At 38.1% G+C, this 20,987-nt stretch overlaps 1 protein-coding gene across 1 annotated transcript in view; it reads right to left on the bottom strand.

The window, feature by feature from the left end:
* Positions 1 to 20,987, bottom strand: part of LOC150075707 (calcineurin-binding protein cabin-1-like) — a 1,104,404-nt gene that overhangs the window by 893,997 nt on the left and 189,420 nt on the right. Inside the window, exon 9 of the mRNA XM_090388624.1 lies at positions 17,741 to 17,841. Within this exon, the coding sequence (XP_090244750.1) occupies positions 17,741 to 17,841 (101 nt within the window). The remainder of the gene's footprint in view (positions 1 to 17,740; positions 17,842 to 20,987) is intronic.

Here is a 20,987-nt window from a genome sequence, read left to right as displayed (position 1 = left end):
CCAATCAGATTCATCCCCTTCGTTTTAGAGTTTATATAAGTAAAGAAATCCTCGCTGTTTTTCTTAGCATTTTTTGCCAAGGATTTCTTGTAATCTGCCTTTGCCTGCCTAACCTCCTTTGTGACCTGATTACAGACTAGCTTATATCTGCCATAGGCTTCTGAGTCTTGATAATTTATATGCATCTCATGCATTTTTCTTCTCTGTTACGAGTCTCATTAGTTCATTTGATAACCATTTAGGCCTAAACCTTGAACAATATTTCTCAATAAGTATGAAACTTTTAGTAGCTTCCACGATTAATTCTTTGAATGCTTCCCACTTAGAATTTACTGTTGGTAATAATATGATGAGAGCCTTGTCAATCGATTTGGCCCTGGACAATTGTGCAAAGCTCATGGGGTAGAATTTTTCTCACTGTGGTATGTGCTTGTTAACAGGAGAGACTGCTTCTACAGGGATGAGATACACTTAAATAGAAAGAGTGCAAGAGTGTTTGCTGATGCTATGGAGGCACTGTTAGATGGCTCAGAAAATAACTGCTAGCTTCGGGAGGGGGGGGGGATTCAAGAACTAAAAGGTTAAAAGTAGCTGGAGGGCAGAGGTGAAAGTAATTCTTGCACAGCTATTAGAATGAGAAGCTGTTTGTTTGTTTGTTTGTTATTTGGTTTTTAGAAGCATTAGCAACTAAGGCCATATTGCTCCGGGGATATGCGGTGGTCATTCCGTGACCTGTCCGCATCCTCCGTATTTGGTGGTTATGGGCTCAAACCCCAGTCTAATCAAGAAGCGTGTGCTACACACTACTGCTCCTGCCCACTTGGCTACGGAGGTGCCTAGAATGAAAAGCAGCCATTCTAATAGAAGCTGGTGGGAGTCATCATGAAACAAACAAATACATGGGCTGTGTTGGGTAACTAACAATAAGAATAGGTGCATGTATACTTGCATGAACACCAATGCCAAAAGCATAGTAATTAAATTTTATGAATTGAAGTGCTCGTCAAGGCTTCAAAAGCAGATATTGTTACAATATCAGAGACATGGTGTTACACAGATATTAGGAATGCAGAATTGGAATTTGAGGAGTACAATGTGTATAGAAAGGATAGAGAGGAGAGGTTATGCTGTTAATTAAGAAAAACATAAAATCTAAGGAAGTCAGTTGACATAGATGGACAGTGCAATGTTGAGTCAGTTTGGTGTGGCATAAGCACTGGGAAAGGAAAAATAAGAGTAGGAGTGTGTTATAGGCTGTTATATTTAGTAAATAGGCCTAATGACCTTAATGGGTTCAATGAACAATTGCACAGGGAAATAGAGTGGGCCAGAAAATCAGACTGTTTTATAATGGGGGATTTTAACTTCCCAGATATAGACTGGAACTTGTGGAGTGATCAATGGACACTGGTCTTCATGGACTAATGTTATTAGTGGAGTCCCCCGGGGTTTGGTGTTGGGCACACTACTGTTTTGTATATTTATCAATGATGTTGATGAAGGTATATCAGGCTTAATGTTGAAGTTTGCAGACGATATATAGATTGGATGGGTTATTAATGACAGTAATGGCAGTGTGCTACAGCAACAGGATCTAGAAAATTTGGGCAGATGGGCGGAGAAGCGACATTTTTTTTTTAAATATGTTTTATTACCAAAGTACATCCCATTAACAACTTAGTTAGCAGTGAAGGGAGCTGAAAAAAAGGTTTTTGTAATTACTTCATTACCAATCCTTCCTTCTTCTCTGAAACAGTTTTGGCAAAATATTTGTCATGGGTACACCAGAAGCTGATAATGAATTGATGAGGATGCCCTTAGAGCAACATTTACAACTTCTTAATTTACATACATAATTCCTTTACTGACACCTGCTTAAAGGTTAATTCTCTTACATGCCAGGGCCATTGTAAAGTTTCTGAACTACTCTATATTTTGTTATTTGAAAATAAAATAAATGCAATGGACTAGGAGACGGTCGTATTCAAAGCCGCTAAGTGGATTTTTCTTATTTATTGATTTGAAATTATTGTTTTTCTAAAACTTTTGATTTAAATTTAGTAGTATAACATTATTTTGTGATTTTCTGATTAATTTGGTGTATTTATTCTTTACTCGGCCTTGTAATTGCATAAAAGTATCGGTAAGGGTTTCCAAGTGTTTCAACTCCGCTACCGTTCATAACTTTCCCGCCTTTCTGATACGATAGTTATATACCGTACTAGATAGCGTTAGTTGAACTTCGTTAGCAGTTAAATTGTACGTTTAAATAAATACATATAATGACTCAGATTACAAACGTAATATAATTAATTAAATTTAACATAATTAATAACATAACATAATTAATTATAATTAATTAATAAATTAATAGAATCATGACTCAGACCAGAGCAGCAAAGCAAAAGGCTCAAGCTAATGGAAGTGCTGTGGCTCAGAGCAGAACTGAGGGGGGCAGTTGTCCTCTGACTCACAGCCTTATAAAATGCAATGTTTGCTTGATGTTTGCAGAGCAATCGGGTACGGGACATGATACTGCCAAGGGGGATGTCTTTGTATGTGCGCGATGCAAGGAGTGTATCGATATCAGGCAACAACTCGGCGTTCTTGTGGGCCTATATGAGAGCTTGAAGGACAGGGTGGATGACCTCGAAGAAACTAAATTGAGTGGCCCATCAAGCTCTCAGCTGCCCACATCAACGCCAGAGCTTGCACTTGGGCATCGCGTGACACAGAGACAACCCCCAAGGCAGAATGCGCTGGTCCCGAAGGAACTAGTAGTTGTTGGTGACTCTATTGTCAGGGAAACGGGGAACATGCTTTGTAAAAAAGATAGGTGGTACAGGACCAGGGTATGTCTGCCAGGGGAAAAGGTTGATGACGTTGTAGAGCGAATATCATCTTTTAAGGGCACAAAAGGTGATATAGTTGTACACGTTGGCACTAATAATATTAAGAGTAGGAGACCGGCAGAATTACTTAACAAGAACAGGTCACTGTTGAACAAAAGCCGAAAATTAGGGTTGAATTTGAAAGTGTCAGCAATTCTGCCCAGACATGATAGGAGGGAGTATATGATGAGAGCCTTGTCGATCAATTCAGCCGTGGAAAGATTGTGCAAGGCTCAAGGGGTAGAATTTTTTTCAGCCTGGACTGTACTTGTTAACAGGAGAGATTGCTTCTACAGGGTTGGGATACACTTAAATAGAAAGGGTGCAAGAATATTTGCTGATGCTATCGAGGCAGTGTTAGGTGGGTCGGAAAACTGCTAGCTTGGGGGGAAACAAAGACCAATAGATTGACAGTAGCCACTGGCAGAGGTGAAAGAGATTCTTGCACTGCTTCTATTAGAATGAGCAGAAGCCCGAAAAACAAGATGCATGGTATTTCAGAGACTGCTGGGAGCCATTGCGGTACAAGTAAACACATGGGTTGTGTTAGGGTAGCTAAGAATAGAAACAGGTGCAGGTATACTTGCATGTACACCAATGCTAGGAGTTTAGTAAATAAATTTGATGAATTTGAAGTATTGCTCAAAACATCGAAGGCAGATATTGTTGGGATATCAGAGACGTGGTGTCACACAGATATAAGGGATGCAGAATTGCAATTTGGGGAGTACAACGTCTACAGAAAGGATAGACAGGATAGGAAGGGGGGAGGGGTTATGCTATTAATTAAGAAACACATAAAAACCAAGGAAGTGAAGCCAGTCGACATCGCTGGACAGTGCAGTGTTGAGTCAGTTTGGTGTGACATAAACATTGGGAGATCAAAATTGAGAGTAGGAGTGTGCTATAGGCATAATGACTCTGATGAGTATAATAAGGAACTGTACAGGGAAATAGAGTGGGCCAGTAAATCAGAGAGTCTTATAATGGGAGATTTTAATTTCCCAGATATTGACTGGAATTTGGGGGCTGGTTACTCACATACTAGCAGGGCTTTTGTGGATTTATTGGATGATTGTTTTCTACATCAGCAGGTTCGGGAGGCAAATAGAGGGAGTAATACTCTTGATTTGATTATCAGCAGTGATTCTTCATGCATTAAGAATCTGCAGATAAATGAACCACTAGGTGGCAGTGATCACAGTGTGCTGAAGTGGGATTTACTCAAAAAGGTAACTACCATTAGGGGTAAAGGGAAGGGCTATTGCTTCCGTAAAGGCGACTACGATGGACTGAGACAGCATTTAAATTCTATACAGTGGGACCAACTGATGATGTTACCAACAGCAAATTCAAAATGGGAAGCATTCAAAGAACTTATCTTGGAAGCTACTAGGCTTTACATACCAACTAAGAAATATTGTTCAAGATTTAGGCCAAAATGGATGTCAGATGAACAAATGAGGCATATGGCAGAGAAGAAAAATGCATGGGATACTTATAAATTAACACATGACACAGAAGCCTATGATAGATACAAGTTGATATGCAACCAAGTTACAAAGGAGGTTAGGCAGATTACGAGAAATCTTTGACAAGGGATGCAAAGAAAAACAGCAAAGAGTTCTTTACTTATGTAAACTCTAGAAGGAAGGGGATGAATCAGATTGGTCCACTTGATATTGATGGGTCAACTGTTGATGATCCTGCTCAGGCAGCTAACAAACTAAATGAATATTTTGCATCGACATTCACACAACATGAGGAGTTATTCAGTGAGGGGAATGCCAGAGGTGTATTCAACTCTAGCAGTAAGCTACAGAATCTTGAAATAACTGGGAGTAAAGTGGAGGAGAAACTGTTGAAGATAAACACAAGAAAGGCACCTGAGGTGCATGGGATCTATCCAGTTATATTAAAGCAGGCAGCAAAGGTAGTAAGCAAACCCTTAGCCATAATTATGAGAGCTTCCTTGGACTCTAGGTACCCATAGACTGGAAATGTGCAAATGTGACCCCAATTCACAAAGGAGGATCAAAGGCTGACACAAGTAATTATAGACCTGTGAGCTTAACTTCTATTCCAGGAAAATTAATGGAGGCACTGGTTAAAGAAGCACTGCAGGATCATTTAGACAAGACTTCAGTTATAGCTCAGACACAGCATGGTTTTGTTAAGGGGAAGTCTTACCTGACCAACTTGATTGGATACTATGATGCAGTCACAAAAGAACTGGATGCAGGGAATAACTTTGATATTATATACTTGGATCTTAGAAAGGCTTTTGATACTGTTGCACATAGAAGACTGCTACACAAATTGGAGCAGTGTGACATTGGAGGCAAATTGCTGCTATGGATAAAGGGGTGGTTGAGGGGGAGAAGACAGAGAGTGGTAATCAATGGACACTGCTCATCGTGGACTGATGTTATTAGTGGAGTCCCTCGGGGCTCAGTGTTGGGTCCATTATTGTTTTCTGTATTTATAAATGATATTGATAATGGTATATCGGGCTTAATGTCCAAGTTTGCAGACGATACAAAGGTTGGCAGGGTTGTCAAGGACACTACTGACACTATGCTGCTGCAACAGGATCTGGAAAGGTTGAGCAGATGGGCTGAGAGGTGGCAAATGCAGTTTAACATTGACAAATGTAAAGTACTACACATGGGAAACAGCAACCCCAGAGCAAGCAATGTATCAACTCTGTGGTACTACACTGACAGTGGTAGAGTATGAAAGGGACTTGGGGGTGGTTGTGCAGGCAGATATGAAGTTCTCTGAGCAGTGCAGACGGGCTGCAAGAGTAGCTCACGGAGTATTGTCAATGATATACAGGAATTTTTCTGGCAGGAAGGAGGTGATTATTCCATTGTATAAGGCAATGGTCAGGCCACACCTAGAGTACTGTATACAGGTCTGGAGGCCTCATTTCAAGAAGGATGTAGAGCTGCTGGAACGAGTACAGAGAAGGGCAACAAGATTAGTGAATGGAACAAAGCGGTGCTCTTACGAAGAAAGGCTTAAGTTTCGCAAATTACAGTGTCTGGAGACTAGGCACCAGCGAGGTGATATGATAGAGGTGTATAAAGCCTTGAATGGTTTAAGCATGCTCAATGCTGATGGGATTCTTCCTCTAGCTCAGAAAAATCACCTGAGAGGACATAAATTCAAATTGAGGAAAGACAGATGTAGGATAGACGTGCGGAAATTTGCCTTTAGCCAGCGGGTGGTTGGTTGGTGGAACAGACTTCCATCCCTTGTGGTGGAGGTTGATAAACTAAATAAGTTTAAGGCTCAGCTGGACAGGTATTTTGAACGAACAGAGGGGTGAAGCGGAAGTGGGTTTTTTTTTTTTTTTTTTGGCTGATGCTGCATAAGCTTGCTTTCTTGCATCAAATGCCTCTGCTAATGCTAATGCAATACTGTTTGGGATATTCATTTGCTCACCTTCAAAAGATAAACATGTTATAGGCAAATACTGTTCTTCCTTGCTGCTGAAATTTAATGAACAATTAAAAATCAAACACGAAAAACTCTCCAGAGGGATCCTCTACCCATATGGCAATGCAGAAATAGGATGCCCAGACGCAGATATAAGTATCAGGTAACCATGAAGACAATCAATGAATGTAAAGAATGAAATACAAATATTTGTCATACCTATCTAGTTTTCAGATATGACTCCAATGGATTCCTGTATGTACCTGTTTCCTGCATCTTACACATAAATAAAGTGTGATACTTTATTACTAATAATGATATTATCAATGAAGTCAAAGAGTAATTGGAGGAGCAAGACGGTGGATTCTACGTAAAGGGGAGGGGGGGGGGTTAGAAAAGATTAAGCAATGTGTTGAGTATACTGTCCTTAAAGGTGACTATGTTGAATAAAACCTGATTCATTTCTTAATTTGCTTCATTTCTCTCATGTCAAATACTAAGTATCAACCACCCACCAAGGCATTCATTAGAAAATCATTCATTAGTCTTTCTCTAATGAATGATATTCTTCCTATGGTTCTTGAAGTGGGTTTTAATTTAATTTTGACCACTTTTTAAGTATTTGATAGTATATAAAGTTAATCAAGTGGTTATTGGGGCAAACCTCACATAACAAGGTATTTTTGAGCTTTTATCCAGGGGAAATCCTTCTATTATGTTGGATATAATTTTTTAGTACTTCCATTCTCTTTTGTGAATCCTCGCTTTTGGCTAACTAGTCACTATGCAAAAAATAAATAAATGGGAAATCCCGATGTTTGGTTCTGTGCTATTGAACTAGTGGAAAAAATCTAGATTTTAAAGTTTCATTACTATTAAATAATGTGTCAAGCCATCCAAAAGATTTAAGTCATCCAAACGTTGAAGTAATATTTCTACCACCCAACACTGGAAGTTGATAGCCTAAATAAATTTAAAGCTCAGCTGGACAGGTATTTTGAACGAACGGAGGGGTGAAATGGGAGTGTTTTGTTTTTTTTTTTTTTTTTAGCTGATGCCGCATAAGCTTGCTTTTTTGCATCATATGCCTCTACTAATGCTAATGCTAAAAATGCTAATACAACTTCTTTAATTTACCTTTAAAACTCATTACATCAGAAAATCACCAGGCCAGAATGTCACCACCACACAATGGCCAGGTATTTCACATTTTATAGCTAATAACTTACCAACTTTTAGCAGTACCATGTGGGAGAGTGATATTGATGTCACTTTTGTTTGTTCTCCTTTATTTTCTCTCTGAATAATAATGTCTTTATTTTCCTGAAGTTCACGTAAAGCTGAACTTTCATGTCTATTCAATTTAGGCAGCCACGTGTCTTTTATGTAATTCGCCACTTGGTTAACTTTATATACTATCAAATACTTATTTAAAAGGTGGTCAAAATTAAATTAAAACCCACTACAAGAACCATAGGAAGAATATCATTCATTAGAGAAAGACTAATGAGTGATTTTCTAATGAATGCCTTGGTGAGTGGCTAACACTTAGTATTTGACATGAGGGAAATGAAGCAAATTCTAGGATTATTGAATTTGCTTCATTTCCCTCATGTCAAATACTTTAAATAACATTACCACCAATTCAATAGCCTATAAAATTACAGACTGGTATGTCCAGCCAGCCTGGACCACATCAGATCACAGAGCCATCACCTTCAAACTAAACAGGAAATTACAAATAACCCAACACTCCTTGTTGGACATCAAAAGGTATAACCTTAAAAAGCCAAATTGGCAGAATTTTGCAGAACATACAGCAGCTGAGCTGCAAAAACAGGAAAATGAGTGGTCTAGATCAGACAGCTGTAGCCCAGAGACGAACAAGCACTGACTATGACAAACATTTTAACAAAAGCAGCAAACCTGTCTATCCCACGGAAAAAACCGAGGAAGCAGGCAGTCCCCTGGTGGTGGTGATGCCCTGAACTGACTATACTCAGGAGAAGGGTGCACAAGGCAAGGAGAAATTTTCAAAGAGCCAGAACATCTTGACCACAAAATGAGGTGGATGCACTGAGAGATTCTTATAGAACTCTCAGGAATCAGTATACAGTCCTCATAAGGGACAAGAAAAAGGAATGCTGGAGGCACTTACTGCAACAATAACAGAATAGTGACCAACAAGCTGCCAAGAGGAGATGTCTTGGAAACTACTCTCAAACCAGATAGAACCCCAACCCTGTGTTGGATGGATTCTGTAAATAACATCCTAGAAGTATTATTCACACTGAAACTGAGGAACATTCCCCCACCCAGCTAGACATTATAAAATAAAACATTGAATATGACAATGCCAATATTGAACCTCTGTTTACTATACAAGACTTACAAATGGCACTATCTAAAACCAAAAACAATAAATGCCCAGGCTATGATCTCTTAGAGGTTGAGATTATCAAAAAATTAGCAGAAATAGCACCAGATATTCCCAAAAATTTGGAAAAAAGCTGTGTTAAGATTAATTCCCAAAAACCCCAAGAAACCACCTGGCCTGATCCAAAATCATATAGACCAATAGCCCTACTCCCTACACTAGAGAAAATATATGAAAGACGAATATATAGTAAATTATCTCAATACTACATGGAAGTAGGTTTACATTGCAACAATCAGTATGGGTTTAAGCAGGGAAACTCTAAGGACTAAGGAGAATGCCCCAGCAAAGTCAATCTCCATTGACTTTGCTGGGGAATTTGACTTACTCTGGTGGCCTAGTGTCCTTAGGAGACTCTGCCAAGCAAATGCCCCACAAAACCTCTAGAAGGTAATAAACGGTTACCTTACAGACAAAAGTGTCTCAGTATGCACAAGGTTCCAGGAATTGACACACTCTGTGAATAAAGGCTGCCTGCTGGTTTCAAATCCCTGGCCCTTTCTTCTGGAACATTGTTCTGGATGAATTTCTGGCCTTGGATCTAGGCCTCGTAGAAAGCCTGGCCTTTGCAGATGACATGATTTTCCTTGTAAAAAGTAACATGGGAGTGGTTGTAGAGCAAAGGTCAAATGCCCCCCTCTTGCAGCTGCAGGAGTAGGCACAAATACACATGCTCAAAATATTGCCTGAAAAAACCAAACAAATACTTCTAAAAGGCAATTTGGACATAAGAAGATGTCTACAAATCAAAATTAACAGAACCACTATAAAAATTGTAACGGAACTAAAATATCTTACAGTGGTCTTTGATTCAAAATTAATATTTTACCCCCATTTGATCTACTTGGCAAAGAAAGTGAGAAATTATGCAGGTACGATTGCCAGGATCAGTCGAGCAGACTGGGGGGACTCAAAAGAAAGACCCTGGCAATCATATACCATGCAATTTTTCTACCTGTTATCACCTATGGAGCTGGTGCGTGGTTCACCAACACTAAGGGGCTTAGAGGGGAACAGGTATCCTGTGTGTTATCAGACACAGCCTAAAACACTGATGGATCCAATATCTCTCTATTACAGAAGATTTAGGAGAAGTCCGGTTGGCCTGCCTCCATAAAATCCACTCATGCACACCTTCTCGATGGTAAGCCCTGTTACGTCACTTAGGTGGCAACGAACGTGTAGAGTGGTTCTCTTCAAGACGCCTGGTCAGCGTGAAGAGGAAATGACCAACCCCTCCAGCAATGAGAGCACAACAATACAAATGGCCCTCAGTCCCCAGCAGCTTTCACTCTCCCTCTTACGGCAGCGAGAGGATCAGAGTGGAAGCAGAGGGTGCTAAGAATCTCTGGGTACGACCAGGCTGCCATGCACGGAAATTGAACTTGGCCTGTTATAACGTACGATCACTCATCGGTGAAGACAGGATATTAGAGCTGGAAAAGGAATTAGAAAATGTGAATTGGAATATCATTGGTTTGGCTGAAACAAGAAGAAGAAATGAATCACTTATAAGTTTATCAAGTGGAAATCTGCTGTACACCAATGGAAACAGTGAAAGGAGTGAAGGTGGAGTTGGGTTTCTGGTCCATAAAGATTTTAAAAACAACATTTTAGAATTCAAAAGTACATCACCAAGGGTGTCAAGACTAATACTCAAGATTTCTAAGAGGTACAAGCTAAAGATTATAATGATTTATGCACCAACATCGAGCCATGATGATGAAGAAGTTGAAGAAATGTACACTGAAATTGAGAGTCTTCTAGATGAGCAGAAAACCCACTACACTATTATTATGGGGGACTTCAATGCTAAGGTTGGAAAAAGGCAAAACAGCGCAGAAAGAGGAACTATAGGAAATTTTGGAATTGGTGAAAGAAATAAAAGAGGTGAAAGACTTGTGGAATTTGCAGAATCTCAAGGAATGTCAGTAATGAACACTTTTTTCAAGAAAAGGGTGAACAGAAAGTGGACATGGAAGAGTCCAAATGGATTAACAACTAATGAAATCGACTTCAGCCTCACTAACAGAAAAAATATATTGTGAATGACGTTACCGTCCTGAATAAGGTAAATGTTGGAAGTGATCACAGAATGGTAAGATGTACACTTGATATAGATGTAGGAAAGGAAAGGAAAAAACTGACTCGAGTAAATAATACAAAGGTCTTTGAAATAACAGAGGAGGAGAAAAAGCAGTATGTACTGGAACTTAAGAACAAGTTTGAGCTTCTGCAGACTGCTCAGGACCAAGATATCGACGAGGAATATTACAACTTTCTGAAAGTGATAAAGCCCAAGAAACCTATAGGGAAACAGAAATCCAAAGAAGAAAAAATTAGTCAAGAAACACTTGTCATGATGAACCAAAGACGACAAATGAAGAGCAAGAAAAACACTGACAGGGAGAAAATTGAGTATACTGAGTTATGCAAAGCCATTAGAAAGAGACTCAGAGAGGACATAAGAAGATTTAACACAAGAAAAGTAGAACAAGCATTAAGGGAAAACAAAGGATTTAAATCAGCAGCCATGAGCAGTAATACAGAAAGACAAATGATACTGAAACTGAAGAATAGCGATGGTGTACTTATAAACAGCAGAGAAGGCATAATTCAAATAGCAGAAGACTACTATAGAGAATTATACAAGGAGCGAGGGAAAGATACCAGCAGTGGGGAAGATGGATTGCAAAGTAGCAACACATACGACATACCCGATATTCTTCCTGATGAGGTAGAACATGCATTGAAGAAAATGAAGAATCGGAAAGCCCCGGGGGAAGATGAAGTTACTGTAGAGTTGTTAAAATTGGGAGGAAGAGACATAACACAAAAACTGGCAAGGCTCTTCACAAAGTGCATTAGAAAAGGTGTGATGCCTAAGCAGTGGAATAATGCAATCATAGTTTTGCTGCATAAGAAAGGAGATAAATCAGAAATTGGAAATTATAGACCAATTAGCTTGTTATCCCATATCTACAAGTTGTTCACAAGGGTCATTACTAACAGATTAGAAAGAATACTTGATGAGAATCACCGAAAGAGCAAGCTGGCTTTAGGACAGGATTCTCAACTATGGATCACCTTCACATAATATCACAGCTAATGGAGAAAGCAAATGAATATAAAACACCATTATGCCTGGCATTTGTGGATTATGAAAAGGCATTTGACTCCATACAGCATAAGGCAATGTTTCGGGCACTGGAAAGACAAGGCATAGATACTCCATATATTATGATTTTGAAGAAAATATATGAGAGTGCTACATCCTTTATCAGACTAGACAAAGACAGTAGCAAATTTAAAATCGAGAAAGGAGTTCGACAAGGAGACACAATATCTCCGAAGCTGTTTACTGCTGCCCTTGAGGAAGCTTTCAGAAGATTAGACTGGTCGCAGAAAGGAGTCAATGTGAACGGAGAGTACCTAAACCATTTACGATTTGCAGATGACATTGTGGTCATAAGCCACGATCCCAAAGAATTAGAGGAAAATCTTAATCAGTTATGCACAGTTAGTAAGGATTTTGGACTAAAGATGAATATGGCTAAAACAAAAGTAATGATGAACAAGTATGCCACGGAAAGGGAAATAATGATTGAAGGAGCAGTAATTGAAAAGGTGGAGTCATATACTTATCTGGGACAAGTTATTAGCTGTAATAATGATAAATGGCTGGAAGTCAAGAGAAGAATAAATTTTGGATGGATAGCATTCAGGAAATATAGTCACATACTGAAGAGCAATATCCCAGTTTGTCTGAAACGTAAAATAATGAATCAATGTATACTCCCCACCATGACTTATGGAAGTGAAACTTGGGCACTCACCAAAAGAATGGAAGAGAAGCTAAGAACTACACAGCGAAGAATGGAACGAATCGTATTGGGAATCAGACTGTTAGATAAGAAGAGAAACACGTGGATTAGGCAGCAAACTCAAGTAAAGGACATTCTTATCAAAACTAAAAAACTAAAATGGTCTTGGGCAGGACACATAGCTCGAAGACATGATGACAGATGGACTAAGAAAATAACAGAATGGTACCCAAGAGGAGCTAGAAGAAAACCTGGAAGACAAAGGCGGAGATGGATAGATGAAATTCATGAGTTTTTGAGTAGTAAATGGATGGCCAGTGCTCAAAACAGAAGGAACTGGAAAGTTGCTGGAGAGGCCTTCATCCTGCAGTGGATTGAAAATGGCTGATGATGATGATGATCACCCACTCAGCCATAGTAAGAAATAGGGATAAATTAGAATCGATACAAAGGGCAATACTTCTCACTATTACCCGAGCAAATCGCACAGTAAGCACACCTGCACTACAGTTGCTGGCCGGAGCTCTCCCACTTTACCTGGAAGTAGCAAAAAGAGGTTTATATTATAGATTTAAAAAGGGCATACCTACAGGATTTCTGGGGATAGCCCTTGATATAACCAATACCTTCAATGCTGAAAGAAAAAGAATAGTCACAAAGCTCTATGAGCTATGGCAAACAAAGTGGGAGCAGGACACCAGAGGTCTGGTTACCAAAAGATTTCTGCCATGGGTGGCAAATTTTAGCACAAAGCCACCTAAAGTGGTATGCCCCTGGATTTTTTGCAACATTTATATTGACAGGTCATGGCTCCCTAAAGGCAAAACTAACCTCCTTAGGGCTGACTGATGACCCAAACTCCACCTGTTGTGAGAGTGAAGACTGGGCACACATTCTATAGAAATGTATAATTTATGACATCCCAAGAACAGAGCTAAAGCACAGATTGGCTCCCTTCCGAGAGAAGAACATCTGTTCATCATAAAAGAGGAAAATTATAAAGCCTTTGCATCTTTCACACAGAAAGTATTCGAAATGCGCAGAACTCTCCAAAGAATGGCAATTCAGCCCCTCCCAGCAATTACACAATAATCAATAGTTAAAATTACTGAAGTTTCCCACCATGCCCAGACGATGATTTAAAACTGTCAGGATAGCACTATTCTGCACCCTGACAGAAACCTGACATGGCAAAACTCCCCAGGACTACCCTGCCATGTGTAAGAACCTGAGGCCCCACACCAAATAAGTAACCATGTAGGGGAGGGAGATGTACAGGCAGCCAGGGAAGCAGATTAGCTGAAAAATATCAGTAAGCTAGTAACAAGGGAATGCAATATAGAATGAAAGAAGAATGAATGAATGAGAATGAAAGAAGAATGAATGAATGAGAATGAAAGACAGAATGAATAGGCTGGGCACTGAGTGAACTAGTAATTATGATAAAAGGAATAAATAGCAGTTTTGGTGAAAGAAAGAGTGACCTAACATGAGGGAAATAGAGAGTGAATAGGAATGAGTGGAAGAGCAAATGTAATTGGACGAAAGAATACAAAGTTAAAAATAACTTACATCACTTTATATATACTAACAAACATTTACTAACACAAACACTATCACTGCATTCTCCCTTGGCCTGCAAAAAAACTTGCAGCTAGGTCTGCACCACAACTGAAGAATAACAGTAAGTTGAGGTGCCCAGAGAGGGCAGTGCAGACAGAAAGGGTTGAATAAATGAAATGAAAGCCAGAAGAATGAATGAAAGTGTAAGCGTGTGAGAAAAAGAACACAAACCATAAATGCTACAGTTAAGTATACACTAACCCTAGTTTTAATTAGTATTTAAATTTACACTACACATCATCATTGCATCCCCCCCCCCCGGTGAGTGAGAAAAAGATAAGTGTGAGTGGGAAAAAAAAAATTATATAGGAAACTTGGAAGGAAAAAAAAAACGCTCCCATTTCACCCCTCCGTTCATTTCAAATACCTGTCCAGCTGAGCCTTAAATTTATTTAGGCTATCAACTTCCACACAAAAAATGGAAGTCTGTTCCACCAACCGACTACCAGCTAGCTAAATGCAAACTTCCGCACATCTATCCTACAACTGTCTTTCCTCAATTTGAATTTATGCCCTCTCAGTTGATTATTCTGAGCAAGAGGAAGAATCACATCAGCACTGAGCATGCTCAAACCATTCAAGGCTTTATACACCTCAATCACGATTACTGGTAGAAAAAGAGGCTAGAAAGAGGAGTTGTGGAAATGGCATCAGAGGTAAACCAAATCAATTCAAAGGATGATAGTGCAGATGAAAATTCTGAAGTTCAAAATTTTACACTAAAAAGCATACGGGAAAGCATAAACTTAGCCGAGCAATTAGAATCTTATTTTTTGGATGCAGATCTTTTGACTGAAAGGAGCACAAAGTTCAAAAGGAAATTTCAAAAATGTTTAGTGCCATTCCACGAAATTTACAAAGATCTATCAAGCAAAAGCAAACAAACCAGATTACTGTAGAGACAGCAGACAATACATGAAATCTAGATGCTGCAGAAGAAAGTTCAGAAGGTAAAGATATTCTGCAAAAGAGAAAACGTTCTCGTTTGGTTGTGCTTAGCAGCGATGAAGAGGAAGAAAACTGAATGAAAGTATATTATCTGGCCTATATGTATCATGGTTTGTAAGGCATTTGTTCAGTTATTACTACTTTTAATAAAAATTAAGCTTCCGATAGTTATAAAAAATATGGTGTATTTTCTGTTAGCTTTTGGTACACACTAACAACGTAACCCCCTTTTTTGTACTGGTTCTTAGTCCTGTTTGCACTACACTAGATTTTATAGGAACTTAACTATCATGTTATACAAGAGTTACCTGTACTTATTTTGAGGTAGACCCAGTACTATATACCAATTTGGTCAATCAGTACAATAAAACTTTAAGCACATATCGAAAAAATTACTACATTACCATGTCTCAGTTAAAGGAATTGAAGGCCAGAACACAGAACATTCCTGCACTTTTCATTAGGTAAAACTGCATAAGAATGGATTTCCTATTCGGCCCATTGTTTCTTACAAAAACTCAGCATTTTCATCCTTAGCCACACATGTTTATAATTTAGACAGGTGATACAATTTGGGATAAAAAGCTATGATACATTTTTTAATAACCTTAAGGTACATTTTTATGATACATTTTTTAATAACCTTAAGGTACATTTTTATGATACATTTTTTAATAACTGTAGACTCGGCGATAATGATAATTTATTCTCACTGGATGTTACTTCGTTATATACAAATGCAAACATTGAATACACATTAGATATTCTTTGGGATATGTTAAATAATAACTCTATACTGATTCATTATATGAAGCGTCCTATTAAAGAAATTTTTTGCCTAATTAAAAACTTTTAGTTGAAGTCAACTATACCACCTTTCGAGACAAAGTATATAAACAAATTTTAGGTTTGCCAATGGGTGTCTCTCTCAACGATTGAGCGTATACATCTGACGCCTTTTCTACCCCGTATCACATACTATGGGAGGAATTTAGACAATGTTCTGGTATCACTGATAGTGGCACTATTTTACACTCATTTAATAATATTCTTCCTAGGCTCAATTTTACATTGGAAAGGGAAAATACAAATACTAAGTCATTAAATTTTCTAAATTTCACGCTTACTCGGGAGTCGAATAAAATCCGATTAAACATCTGTTGTAAACCAACAAAGATTGGTATGCTTCTGCATTATAACAGCTATCACCCGTTCACCTACAAAAGTCTATTACCTTTAATCAATTTCTCAATGCCTATAAATATTCATCAGCGAAATCTGCTTTAGACTCAGAAATACATATATTAACTAGCAGATTCTTAAACAGAGGTTACCCTCTTGCTACAATAAACCGAATTGGAGTACAAGTTAAGGATAGGATACAAAAAGCGACACCAACCAACAATAGTAACATCAAAAAATACTTTACTTCTGTGCCATACATTGAACAGTCGCACAAGCAGCTTAACAGATTCTTTAAAGATACTGAATTTAAGATTTTGGCCAGACCAATATGGGAATTACACGCTACAGTCCTTTCCTCTTTCGTGACACAAATAAATGACTTGGTATACATTTCTTGCAGTGATTGCAACTTGCCTTACCAAAGATCTACGCAGTTTCCGCTCAATGTTCGCATAAAGCAAGCATGCATCCTCAGTTCGTTCTTCTCATTCAGCAGCATCAGAACTGGCCTTTCATGCCATTAACGAAAAACATATATTTTTATTTAATGAGGCCAAAATATTTAGTGTCCAACATAATTATATGAGACTATTAATTGCAGAAACCATCGAAATTAAATGACATGTGAATTCTATTAATGTTCATCATCCATATCTAATCTTTGGTCTTTTACATTAGCATTAGTAGAGGCATATGATGCAAGAAAGCAAGCTTATTCAGCATCAGCCAAAAAAAAAAAAAAAAAAAAACACACCACTCCCAATTTCACCCCTCCGTTCGCTCGAAATACCTGTCCAGTTGAGCCTTAAATTTGTTTAGGCTATCAACTTCAACAACAAGTGATGGAAGTCGGTTCCACCAACCAACCACCCGCTGGCCAAAGGCAAATTTCCGCACATCTATCTGACATCCGTCCTTCCTCAATTTGAATTTATGCCCTCTGAGGTGATTATTCTGAGCAAGATGAAGAATCCCATGCATGAATGAAGACAAATAATCTCTCTATTTAAGATTCAAGCTCACACACTCCATAATTTCCATTCCTATCCCGGCCCATGGTCGAAAAGCATTGTGTGATTCAGGAGGAAAATCATTTTTCAAAATTTACATTTAACTTTAATTGATTTTTTAATTATTATTTTTTTTTTGAATTTTAGTTAATTTTTGAATTGTGTTCAATTGATTTTTTACTGTAATCATTTTGCATTAATTTTTTATTCATTTTAATTTCTGGAGAGTATCATATGGAAGTGTTCTACGTATCATACTGAGGCAAATTTCTCTTATTCTTCTACAAATTTTAAATAAGTATATATAAAGAAAAGAATACCAAGTAAAAAAAAAAAAAAAAAACCCACAATTTAGGCATTTCCCAAAGCAAGACTTACGTGAAATCCCTGAGAGGCTGTTGGAGTGGCAAAACAGGTAAAGGAGGTTGTCGTGACAACTCTCTTTTTTTTTCTCTCATAGCTAAAGATTCTTCAATAATCTAGAATCAATACAAAAGAATAAATACAGATTATAATAGGCAGAAAAAAGAAATGGCAAACTTTTTTTTTAAATATTAAAAAGCATTAACAGCCATGTGTCAAGCATTTCTTCTAATAGAGAATATAACATACACAATATTTCTTTGATCATGCTTACTAAATAGTTTTGACGGCTTACAACTTGTTTACATTAACTATCAACAGAAGGATAATGTTTCATACTTACAAAAAAGTTTATCAGAAAGGATTCAAAAAAGAAGTATTAGAAAGGATTCAGAAATAAAAATTCTCAATTACTGTCCACCAGCCAATGATAATTAATAAATTAATTATCGTAGAACCTCACTAATTGGTCACCTTCAGGACCAGAGGGGTGACTAATTAATGAAACAGACCATTTAGTGAGGGATAAATAAAAAGTCAATTTGTAACCGTAAATAACTAGGAATTATTTATTTAGATTAAATTTTAATACATATACAGTAATTTAAAAAAAATTACATACATGTATATTTAAGAACACTTTTAACTTAATAAAAAAAAATAAAAAAAAAGGATAACTTATTTACATTACAGTAATTTGAAGTTGTACATACATATTGTTATGGGATGAAAATTCTTCTAAATCATCAAGGGGATGGGCTGGAGCATTGTCCATTATCAAAAGGGCTTTTTCTGGGAGGTTTTTTGTTTTAAAGTAAGAAAGAACTTGGGGACAAAATTCTTCTGTAAACCATTGCTTAAAATTTCCTTTGTTCATCAAGGCATTATTTTGGGCATAATGTTTTACAGGCAGTAAATTATAATTCATGTTCTTAAAAGCACGTGGTTTTTTTGCCTTCCCAGTTATCTAATGTCATTTTGTGGCTCCCACTACCATTGGAACAAACAAGAATTGTTAAACGCCCTTTCCTTACATTAAATCCTGGGGCTGATGATTCTGACCCAGATGCCAGTGTTTTTTGAGGAAGTGCTTTCCAGTATAATACTGACTCATCACAATTATACACCTGTTCCGTGCGCAATCCAAGATCACTTATACGGGCACTTAGTTTTACCCGAATACTGGGTAAAATAATGGAGTCACTGGTTAAAGATGCATTGTAGGATCATCTAGACAAGACTGCAGCAATAATTCAGACACAGCATGGGTTTGTTAAGGGAAAGTCTTGTCTGACAAATTTGATAGGATATTATGATGTGGTTACAAAGGAACTGCATGCAAAGAATAATTTTGAATCATATACTTCGATTTCAGTAAAGCTTTTGACACTGTTGCGCATTTAACCTCAGGGGCTCATATCTGGTGAGTATGGGCTTGGGACACACCCAGGCTCCTGAGCTGGATATCATCATTCTTCTCTTTCTTGGTGATTCCCTTCCACTTCTCTCTCTCTCTCTCTCTCTCTCTCTCTCTCTCTCTCTCTCTCTCTCTCTCTCTCTCAGGGTAATTCAGAAATTTGTTTTTTGGCTGGTGCAGCATAAGCCTCAGGCTTCCTTGCACCACATGGCTAATGCTAATAATAATAATAATGATGTAAGACCACTGTACAAACTGGAGCAGAGTGGTAATAAGGGTAAGTTGCTACAATGGATAAAAGGATGGTTAAGTGCAAGAAGACAGAGGGTGGTAATCAATGGGTGCTGCTCTTCTTGGACTAATATTATTAGTGGAGTCCCACAGAGTTCGGTGTTGGGTCCACTGTTGTTTTGTATATTTACCAATGATATTGATGAAGGTATATCAGGCTTAGTGTCAAAGTTTTCAGATGATACAAAGGTTGGCAGGGCTGTAAATGACAGTAATGGCAGTGTGCTACTGCAACAGGATCTAGAAAATTTGGGCAGATGGGCTGAGAAGTGGCAACTGAAGTTTTACCTTGACAAGTGCAAAGCACTGCATATGGGTAGAAGTAACCCCAAAGAAACGTACCAGCTGTGTGGTACTACACTTAAGGTGGTAGAAAATGAAAGAGACCTGGGAGTAATTGTGCAATCAGATATGAAGTTTTCTGAGCAATGCAGACAGGCTTCCAGGGCAGGTCATGGGGCTTTGTCAATGATATATAGGAATTTTGCTAGCAGGGACCCTCTGCATAAGGCAATGGTCAGGCCACACCTTGAGTACTGCATACAGGTCTGGAGACCTAATTTTAGGAAGGATGTAGATTTGTTTGAGGTTGTACAGAGAAGAGCAACAAGATTGGTGAGGGGAATAAAGGGATCCTCTTACCAAGAGAGGCTTAAGTTCTGCAAATTGCAGAACCTGAAGACTAGGCACCTTTGCGGTGATCTGATTGAGGTGTATAAGGCCTTGAATGGGTTGAGCACGATGAATTCTGAAGGGATTCTTCCACTTGTTCAGATTACGAACCTAAGGGGACATAAATTCAAATCAAGGAAAGACAGATTAGCATTAGCAGAGGCATTTGATGCAAGAAAGCAAGCTTATGCAGCATCAGCCAAAAATAAAAAATAAATAAATAATAATAATAATAATAATAAATAAATTAATAAAAAATAACCACTTCCACTTCACCCCTCTGTTCGTTCAAAATACCTGTCCAGCTGAGACTTAAACTTATTTAGGCTATCAACTTCCACGACAAGGGATGGAAGTCTATTCCACCAACCAACCACCCGCTGGCTAAAGGCAAATTTCCTCACGTCTATAGATATAGAATAGATGTGTGGAAATTTTCCTTTAGCCAGCGGGTGGTTAATTAGTGGAACAAACTTTCATCTGTCGCTGTGGAAGTTAATAGGTTTAAATAAATTTAAGGAGAAACTGGACAAACATTTAGAGGGAATGGTTGTGTGATTTTTTTTTTTTTTGGCTGATGCTGCATAAGCTCATACAGTTGCTTTCTTACATCACATGCCACTACTACTACTACTACCATGCCGCTCCTTAAACCTATGGAGTCAACCTTGACTTGCTTTAAAATTTGGTCACCATTCAATTTATTCATTTGGAGCACCTTTTCGATGATAATTGGTCCACTTAATGGAATCCCTTGGGAGAGCTCCTGTGCAAACTATATAAACATGGCTTCAATCAATTTGTCGAGTGTCTTCGTAGCCATCCTTTTTTCTTTTCAAAACATTTCCATCAGCAGCCTCTGTTTTGCACATAAATTCTTCA

Source organism: Mastigoproctus giganteus, chromosome 14 (assembly GCF_048544385.1).
Source record: "Mastigoproctus giganteus isolate SK-2022 chromosome 14, ASM4854438v1, whole genome shotgun sequence".
In the NCBI taxonomy this organism is placed as follows: Eukaryota; Metazoa; Arthropoda; class Arachnida; order Uropygi; family Thelyphonidae; genus Mastigoproctus; species Mastigoproctus giganteus.
This window is presented reverse-complemented; position numbering and strand designations above follow the sequence as displayed.